Raw genomic sequence first — 10,314 nt, 5'->3', positions numbered from 1 at the left:
AACAGGAAAGCAAAGATGAGAGAGAGAGAGAGAGAGAGAGAGAGAGAGAGAGAGAGAGAGAGAGAGAGAGAAAGAGAGAGAGAGAGAGAGAGAGAGAGAGAGAGAGAGGGAGAGAGAGAGACATTTGGAAAGCGTTAGCCGGCGGTGTTTGCTTTAGCTACCAGCATCTGAGAGATTCCTTCCAAACTTACCACCCCGCCTCCCCGAGGGCTGAAGGCTCTGCCTGCATCCGATAAGACATCAGCGCTGACAAACGAGGGGAGGGGAGGGGGAGAGAGGGATATAGAGAGGGAGGGATAGAGAGAGAGAGAGAAAGAAAGAGAAAAAGACAAGAGTCCGACCGAAGGCGCTGAGGAGGGAACAGGGTCAGGACACTCCAGTGGGGAATCTCACCAGCCTGCTGAGGAGACTTACCGTTAGCGTTAGCACCTCTCAGAGCAGAAGCTACCAGTAGACTGAACTACAGAGAAACTGTCGAGCCACGGATAAAACCAGCGCCTTCACCGAACGACAGCGACAGTGATAAAAGAGTAAAGGGAGGATTTGTAAAGAAAAACCTCAGGGCGAAGGAGAAAAGTGTGGAGGAACGCGCTCTTCCCTGCGGACGAAACCGGCTCTTAGCTGCGGCTAAAACCTGAGAGGAGCGGTGAGGATGCGCGCGCGCGTCTCCCTGCTCGCGCTGCTCTGCCTGCTGCTGCACGCGGGGCGCGCGCACAAGTTCTCCGCGCTCACGGTGCGTATACGGAAAACTTTATAACATTGTTATTAGGCTGTATAATAATAATAATAATAATATTACATAGTGCAGGTTAATAATGTCTTTGTGCATGAACTTTTTTATTTCGATTTTTTTGCTCTGCTCTTTTTTTCATGAAGCCCATATTTACCAGTGTGAATGGTGTTGTTGAACCTGCTGCTGTTGCTGTTGTTGTTGTTGTTGTTGTTGTTGTTGTCTTACTAGAGATTGAAAACCAAATCATCATAGAATCGGTTCTTTAGACAGAGATATGGTTATGTCTATGATTCTTCTTCATAGGTTCTATATAGAACCTTTTTGAATAATTCTTTATAGCATCAAAATGGGTTCTATTACTGTTACAATGTTAAGCTTGTAACAATGGAAGAACCCATTTTGGTGCTATATGCAACCATTTTCAAAAAGCAACACCTTCTCCATCATTCTGAAGAACAGTTTCACCATGCAAAGAACCATTCAAGCATGCAATGAGCTCTATATAGAGTTATCTAGAACATTTCCAAAAAGGGGCCCTATAGAATCACATACAACAAATTCTTCATCAATCCAAAGAACAGTTTCACCATGCAAAGAACCATTCAAGTTGCAATGAGCTCTATATAGAGTTATCTAGAACATTTCCAAAAAGGGTCCCTATAGAATCACATACAACAAATTCTTCATCAATCCAAAGAACAGTTTCACCATGCAACGAACCATTCAAGCATGCAATGAGCTCTATATAGAGTTATCTAGAACATTTCCAAAAAGGGGCCCTATAGAATCACATACAACAAATTCTTCATCAATCCAAAGAACAGTTTCACCATGCAAAGAACCATTCAAGCATGCAGTGAGCTCTATATAGAGTTATCTAGAACATTTCCAAAAAGGGGCCCTATAGAATCACATACAACAAATTCTTCATCAATCCAAAGAACAGTTTCACCATGCAAAGAACCATTCAAGCATGCAGTGAGCTCTATATAGAGCTATATAGAGTTGGAACTAGCTCAAAATCTGCTTATTTACTATTTCTTATGCTGCTGCTGCTGATGGCAATGAAGACTGTATTCAATCAAGACTTTGCAGCAAACTAGCATAAAGTGGCTCAGCAGCCTAAAACTCTAACCTATTTTTACCCAACACCTGTTTTGCTTGCCTTGGCATCTGCTGCTGTGAGAGAGTGAACTTTGCTGGAGCTGCAGAGGGCCGTAGAGTCGCACCCTGTTTCACAGTGTTCTTGAGGAACGAACATTGTGTAACCTTGGCTATACACTTCGGCAGGCTCATGTTGTTGTAAGAATGTTATTTTTAGGCTACTGAATCTGGCAGAAACGTTGAGAACCAATTTGCCTGCCAAGTTGTTATGTAGGTGCTGAAAGTCAGGTTCATTTGGCTTGTCATTGGCCTGTGAAAGACAGGGAAAAGTCTGCAAACACTAAAGTTTGGCCTGTAAAAACTCTCAAACTGAGCAGTTCTTCAGATCACCAGAACTGAACAGTGAGTGAAAACAGTCAAGCATAGAACTTAGGTTGAGAACTTTCTCTGTGAAAGGGTGACGCATATGCATATACTGAATCACAGGTGCACTGTCAGTACAAACCCCCTTTCGGTTTTGACTGGCATACCTGCTCGGGGGTAGGGAACAGCGTGAGATTCACAGTGTTGCCAAATATGTAACTTGCTCCTGCGGGTAATCTCGGCGTGGACTTCAGCCCGTGTACACAGGCCTAAACTCGATGGCTGCGGGAAGCCGCTCCTCATTAGCCTGAAGCTAGTGCCTCTGGCCTGGCCTGCTGGGATAAAGCCACCAGAGACAGGCCAGTCAGCATGGACCGAGCTAACAGAGCGGGCTTTTGTGGAGAAGTCCGCCTGGCCACTTCTGGAAAACCAAATCCCATCCTCTCTGCACGCCAGCAAGTTTTTAAATGTGTCAATAGAGGAAAAGGAAATGGTCCACTTTATAATCCATAAATGCTTGCAAATGGTCAATATTTGTGCTTGTTAGGCATCCCAACAGGAAGCTGATGTGTTATTCTATGTATCTTGCTCATGATATAAACTTGCAGTTGTCTCTAGTGATAACAAAAGTGTGTCGGTATGAATTGTTTCTCGCTTGTGAGAAAGCAGAGCGAAACAAGAAATTCTATTGAAAGTTGGGGTTCCAAACTTTCAATCCATACCACACTTGTGTTTGTAGGTAGGAGGGGTGGTATCTTATAATGAGTTGTATGTGATGAACAGAGTAATAAGTCTCAGCTTCCAGGGTTACGCTACACCAGTTCTACCCATGTCGTTTGGGGCCATCAGAGTGGGCGGTTTGCTAAGAAAAAGGAGGAGGGGGCTCTGATTTCTTGCCTCCTGATTCAGTTTCAGGACAAAATGAATGAAAGTGTTGACTGGTATCTGTAAACTAGCGCATGCTGGTCAGTGTCTCAAATCTGTCTCCATCATTAACTCTTGATTGTGAAATTGAAAATGCAAAAAGTGTCTCCTAGTAATGGGAAAGCACATTTTTGTGTTTCATTCAGTAACACGTTACAGAATGACTAGATCCCCAGCTTTTCGATCACAAAAATCTGCAAAAGATAGTTGGAGAGACCAAACTTTGGTTTGCTTCATTTTCAGTCAAAAACAGCCTTTAAGTTGTTGTTTTTTTTTTCCAAAATCACAAAAAAGCATAAAATATATTTAAAAATTAATATATAAATAACCAAACCAACAAGTATAATAGTGAATAAATGTATGTATGTATTTTTTATAACAGCAAGTATTTGCCTTTATTATAGCTTCTGTTCTTTTTAGGAGGCTTTCAGCTTTTCAAAGGAACCTACAGGGATATTTCTCAGCACCTCCAAAGTTCAGTCATAGAAGTTGGTTACATTTTCTGCTTCTCACAATCCAAAAAAATCCCAAACAGCATCAGAATGGTGGACTATGGAGTGGTCAGTTCATTGTCCTGAGAACACCAGCAGCTTCTTTGTTTGATCTGCAAATCTTTTTTTGGTAGTAAGATCTTTTTGACAGCTACACATCTTTTCAGACTCATAGTGTTGAGTGGTCTTCTCACAGTGGAAGGATGGACAGAAACATCTGTGGATTTTTTCAGATCTGAAGTGGCTTGATTTTCTCCTCTGTCTTGAAGATGAAAGCTTGCAGAGCTTTTTTTTATGATGGGGACTTTTGGTTCTACCAGGTCTTGCACGGTTGATAGAAGTCCAGTTTTATCTGTAGCTTTTAATCATTTTTTGAACCTCAGTTTTGGAAAGTCCTGTTTTTTTCTCTTATTTCCATTTGACTTTTTCCTTTTCTTATATATAAAAGCGCTAAAGCCATTCTCTGACTTTTGCACAGTACTGTATATTCAGTCTTTTAATAATCTGATTTATTGTGTATTGCAGGCTTTGGTGCATTTTTTTCCCACGTCTTACTGCTGTCATATCAAAAACTTGTGGCTTTCAGTTTTTTTTTAACTGATTTAATGCCATTTGAAAACAGTAGCTGTGCGTTTTTATTGTGTGAATACTTTATGAAGACTAGGCCAAGAGAAATGAGAAATCCGAAATGAGTTGGAATAAAATCATGTTACATTAGCTTACATTAAAGCTGAGATTGTTTCCTTTTCAGAGATCTCTAGCCGGTTGTATTTGCACAGGTTGCAAAGTGGGTGAACGCAATCTTGGGGTTTGTTTATTTTTTGCCTGTGTTGTCTGTGCTTTCCCTCTACAGCTTAACTGAATGTGTGGAGCTGAGTCTGATTCTGTCAGTCCTGGCAGACCAGCTGTGTGTTGACTGTTCTAATGGAATGCCTGAAGAGCTCTTTTTCTCTGGGCCGGGCAGCGCTCTGCTGCGGTTTTGTCTCTCGGGGGCGCGAGGGGAGGGGTCGGGGGCAGTGCGGCTAGCGGGACAGGCCCATGGGGCTCTCGCCTGGCGCGTCTGACCGGTGCTGATGGGACTTGTTAGCACCATGGCCAGAGATACAGTGGCTGTCAATGTTTCTCCACTTGGCACCCGCTGCCAGCTATGCAGCGCAGCCGTGAATGAGGGCCTATAACGGCGTGGCCTCGAGGGCACCCGTGGGGCCACGCATAGGAGAAGCCGTTATTTGCTGGGCCGAAAGTACAAATCGGCCCGGGACATGGTCAGGAACGAGTGAAGGTAAACCGAATTCCCGCAGGTTCCTTGGCCACATGCCTGTGCCAGGGAATCCCAATTTTACAGTAATGAGGAGAGTTACTTTCTTGAGTTCCCTGTTTCAACACTGCTGATCCTCCAACAGACCAAACTGGTGACAGCTGTTTGGATTAAAAAGCTTCCATCTTGATCCACCTATACAGTGCTTACTGGAAAGACTCATTACATTAGAAGTACAAATAGAATATGACACTAATTTCATGGCCTTCAGTAAAATCGAACAAAAAAGGGATAAACCCATTGTTCCTTTGTAGGAATGCCACTATAAGGTTAAGTGACCCTTATTAGTCCCACAAATGGGGAAATTTCACCTCCACATTTAACCCATCCTTGAAGTGAAACACCACATACACACACTAGTGAGCAGACACCCTCACACACTAGGGGGCAGTGAGCACATTTGCCTGGAGTGGTGGGCAGCCCTATACACAGCACCCAGGGAGCAATTAGGGGTTAGGTGTCTTGCTCAAGGACACCTCAGTCATGAACTGTCAGTCCTGGGGATTGAACCGGCGACCTTCCGGTCACAGTGCCAGTTCCCTAACCTCCAGCCCATGACTGCCCTAATAATAAGAATACTTGGGATTCTGTAGTCGCTTAACTATCTAAGCATGGGCCCTATAGTTGGCTGATCAAGTTTGATCGATGTCAATGCCACAGCCAGTTCAAGAGAGCAAAATTCTGGTCCCCCTCCACCATCACTCACTGTGACGCTAGCCAGTGCAGGTGTCTATTAGCTGATGTATCAGAATTGGCCATTTATGTTCTCCTTCAAGCATGTTGAGCTGTCCAATGATGTCATATAAAGTTCAGAGCTAGTGGGTGGAATTGGACATGAGTAAATTGGGTTAAAAAAAGGCCTACATTTATCCAGGGACATAGTCGGCATTTGAAAATTGGAGGGAAAATTGAGGAGAGACAGAATGCCACAACAGACCTCTGACGCAATTTTGTAGCTTGCTTTTTAATGTTATCAGAGAAGCTGACTCATCATACTGTTCTTTGATAGTCAAGATAATTGCGAGACATCTTTTCCAAAAACTGATAGCAGTACTGGGATAGTATCAGTATACTAGCAAACTACATGAGCTATTTTGAAGCACTTCACTTAAAATCGTAAGCTTATTACATACTAAGGCTTATTGTTCAGTAACGACAGTGACTTCAGTGCAAACTGGTTGAGCTATTCTTAGGTTATAGATGTGTGTAATAACACTTTGGGCGCACGGGTGGTTTCTGGGTGTTTAAAAGTTTAAAATGGACATCTAAAAGTAGTCTACCCTGTTCCAACTACTTAAACACTCTGTTACCTAGGTTTAGGTGATACTCTTATAATTCAGGATAATGATATTGTCCGAAGACTGCATATCACTGTATCACGGTACTTGATGCTACTTAATTTGCATTAATAAAGTTAATGAACTCGTTCTTTTTGAATGCAGATACTCTGTGCTACAGACGTTACAAACCTGACACAGTTTGTTTGAATTGGGCTGTTTATTCTGTTTTCTTCTCTTTAAATGACACCAAGTAGAGCCTCAGAGTATTGGAATTAGTTTCTATCGATTTTGAATTATTCAGAACAATCCAAAGGGTCCATCACTTGGCAAGAGCACTATTTTGTGTGTATTATGTCATGCTATATAAAATGCACACTATATAATGCTATTTCTCGTGTATCTCGATCAAATACATCGCTGACACCTAAAATGCAGTTCCAGAGTATGTCAATATAAATGTACACTGGCATAGGCAGCATATCGCTGAGCCCTACCCATTTAGTCAAAGTAGGAGATACACAGTTAACATCATGACATCACACAGTGGAGTGTGTCATATTTCAAGCTAGTTTTGTTACAGGATGTCTACCGATATCCAACCCAACATTTTCTACTAGTACTGGCCTCATTGTGGTACCTGATAACAGCTCTCAAATCATCTCTGCTATTTAGAATCGGTGTGAAAATTTAGGCATAAGATGTGTCTGTGATCTGTTAACACAGTGCAGGATGAGAGTGCAGAGGTATGCATGGTGTCAGCCTCTGAGTGGTGTGATTTAGAGGCCAGCACTCCGACTGCTGACCCCACCGTCATTATTTCTCGGGCACGCAGGGGATGCCTCAGAACGGAACGTTAACAAATAGCCATGGGTAGTTAAGCTGCGGGTGAAGGGTCAGCCAGACTCACTCCCTGCTTACAGGCAGGCAGCTAGGAATGTGGGAGGCAGTGTTGCATTGTACAGACGCACATCTGTATTTTTGCGCGCACTCATACCTACGCATGCACACATTCACACAGATTCTGCCAAATAAACTCTAGTTATCAGTGACTTAGCGCATCTCTCAGCTCTGATTTATTTCTCGCTGTGCTTATGCTGATATGAATGATTTGAATCACTAATGTGCACTGAGGTGTATTAGAAACACAGCTTGTAGGGTTACAGTTACTGACTTTAGCCCATCTTTTTTATCTATTAGCCTTTAACCCACCTATCAATGGAATAGAACCACAGAGGGACCAACTCTGACCAGATGTTATCTGGGTGGTGGCCATTCTTAGCTCAGCAAGGACATGCACAAGGATAGAGTTGACCTCTAGGTTCCAATGATAGTTTGGGCAGATGCATTCTCTTACACAGCTGGGCACTGTGAGCAAGTGGCTCTGCTGGGACTCAGACCTGTGGGGTGCATTGCTGCTCTGCTAATTGCTGCCTATGAAGGTCAACTTTATACTATTTTCCCTTTATTTCAAATGTAGACAGTCAAGTGGTCTGATGCTGGCTTTTTTAGATTTGCACTGGAGCTATAAGACTGAGTAATTAAGTAATGGGAACCCACCAGTGAGCATCATGCAAATTGTACAAAGCTGCCTCAAATCACAGGTTGCTAAGTCATTTCAAATGGAGTTGCTTATGTTTATTACACTGTGTGACATACTATTGTCTAAAAAATGGACAATACCACATTGCATAATTGAAAACAATAATAGCAGAGAGAACATTTGAGTACAATATAGTGATATTTTGGCTTTAAAAATAGCATCTCCACATGGAAACCCAGGTATTGATATTTTATTTCCTTTTTGTCTTGATCAACAAAATAATGTAATATATAAGAACATTTTTAGGAATCATTTCCAGTCAAAAGTAATAAATCACAATTTATTGTAATATAGCCTTCCACCCAATGACTGCTGGGATAGGCTCCAGCTCCCCCTGCAACCCAGAAGGATAAGCAGCTTCGAAGATCTGTGTGTGTGTGTGTGTGTGTGTGTGTGTGTGTGTGTGTGTGTGTGTGTGTGTGTGTATAGCAATATATTATATATTTAAATGATGCAAAAGAGTCGTATTGTATTGTATAGTATGATGATAACACCATATTTTTTCAGGCTTCCCACCCATAGAAGCAGCCATTTTTCAAGCCTGACTTTTATTCATGCATCCCTCTATTTTTATAGAAAACAGTACATCATACTTTGCACAGTATGCCTTGTCCAAGGTGTAAAATTGTCTCTGCTTCGTGCTACAAGTGGTATTATTGCAAAAAAATTCTACTGTTAAAGGCTGAGACCACATATTTCACCACAGTTCCACATTCAACAAATATTTTCTGCAGTATGACTCAAGTTTGGGAAGAATGTCTCTATATTTCTGTAAGCTGAAGAAAGACATATTAGGGTTATTCTGGTCAGAAAGCCTCCAAATTCTAAGAAAAGCCTGATGGATTCTGTTGTGTTTTGTGGCAATCTGTCTGTGCAAGAGGCAACGTGTGGTATTGTTTCAATCCCATTGTTGGTATTTGACTAGCTCACGGCTGTCTTCTTACTTTGGCGGAAACTTATAAAGTTTCTTCTTTCACCCATGTGTGATTTTCCATTTTTAACCTCTTCAAACACCTCTTCCCTTTTATGCATATCTGACAAAATCCAGGCATGGCTAATTCAGGCCGTGAGACCTGCACCTGTGCTGGCAAATGAAGACCATCTCCTTTCATTTCACATGGCTGCCGGCAGAGTTTTATCGCTTTTTTCCCCTCCTCTTCTCATCCCTTATCCATCTTTTTCTTGAATCTTTTCACACCAATTAAACACCATCCTTTTTGACCGAGTTGATAGCTTGGTTAAAGCCTGTCACTTTCGTCCCTTTCCACCAAACTGGAGACTAATGGTTCCCAGCTGAATCCCAGGAAACCCCCACCAGGACATCCCACACATTCACACATCCGCACCAGCTCTCTCTTGCTTTCTGTAAGGGTCCCCGTTGACCCCTCACGGCTGGTGTGTTTGGGGGGTGTTAGGGGCCCCTCTGGAGTAGGAGAAGAGGGGAAGGGGGCAGGCCCCAGGGCCCCCTGTTCCTACCCAGCCCATAATCCTGCACAATACTCTCTCCACTGGGGGTCAGCCTCCAGATCTCAGCTTTCAGGCCTACAATGCTTCCCTGCCTGGAGGGGGTAATAAGATTTGGGGTTTGTGTGCTGGTGGGTCCCTGACAAAGAAATATGTCAAAAATTGTCTCTTTCTGTCCCACTTGTGGCCCTAATTCTCTCCCACACTTCTCTGGGATCGCCTACCCCCCCTTTCATTTTAGCCTTATGGCTGAGTTCTGGAGTGCTTTAGCTTTAGTGAGTAGGAGGAACGGAGAAATCAAAGAAAGAAACAAAGCAAGAAAGGAAAACACAGAGGCCAAGGCAGCTGGGGAGGACTTGAAAAAGCTCCGAATTCATGACACATGATTCTTTTTCTCGCACTTTGTTCTGGCTGTCCTGCTTCTGCGGCTGTATGCAGGAGGGAACGGCCATAAGTCATGAAGGAGGCATGTGAAGTTGCCGGTGGTGATAGATCAATGCCAGCAAGACCGTTCCCCAGCCCTCTGTTGCACACACACACACACACACACACTTTAGCTATGAGCTCTTAGTGGGATGTCATGATAGAGGCTGTTTACCCTTGTTTCCTAAGACATTCATCACCCGAGCGTAAGAACATCACGGGTTAACTTGCACTCAAAAGGCCAAAAAAAGGCAAAAGGCTTTTCATGCCTATTCAACGGCAGTATGTTGTGTTTGAAGAGTCTTAACCACATATAGAATAAAGGAAACCTTGACATCTCATTCAGTTAAATGTTCCATTCATCTGCCCTTCCTGTGGACTCTTTGTCAGTGAAAGCCATGCGATTGTCCTACAGAGAAGTCTTTCAGAGAAGCTGAACTAACCCTAACTCATCCATAGTGTCTTCTTTCCTTTCTCTGGACTAGTTTTGTGTTATCTTAGTTATTCTTGTCATCCTTTTCTCAATGGCCTGTCTGCTGTGATGCACCAGTTTGTCCATGTTGGGTGGCAGGATCAGCTGTCCATTCATCTTTTCTTTTGGGATGTCTGGGACC

The 10,314-nt window shown here is 42.9% G+C and overlaps 1 protein-coding gene across 2 annotated transcripts in view; it reads left to right on the top strand.

Annotated features, from left to right (window-relative positions):
• Window positions 1-216: 216 nt before the first annotated feature.
• The window catches only part of smoc2 (SPARC related modular calcium binding 2), a 70,633-nt gene continuing 60,535 nt past the window's right edge, over window positions 217-10,314 (top strand). Inside the window, exon 1 of one of the 2 annotated variants that reach the window (XM_017695368.2) lies at window positions 217-733. In XM_017695368.2, the coding sequence (XP_017550857.1) occupies window positions 653-733 (81 nt within the window). In that variant the 5' untranslated portion in view covers window positions 217-652. The remainder of the gene's footprint in view (window positions 734-10,314) is intronic. The other variant, XM_017695369.2, reaches the window with a different exon arrangement.

The sequence above is a fragment of the Pygocentrus nattereri genome, chromosome 5 (genome assembly GCF_015220715.1).
Source record: "Pygocentrus nattereri isolate fPygNat1 chromosome 5, fPygNat1.pri, whole genome shotgun sequence".
NCBI lineage: Eukaryota > Metazoa > Chordata > Actinopteri > Characiformes > Serrasalmidae > Pygocentrus > Pygocentrus nattereri.
Note: the sequence above shows the minus strand (reverse complement) of the source record. Positions and strands in the feature narration are given on the sequence as shown.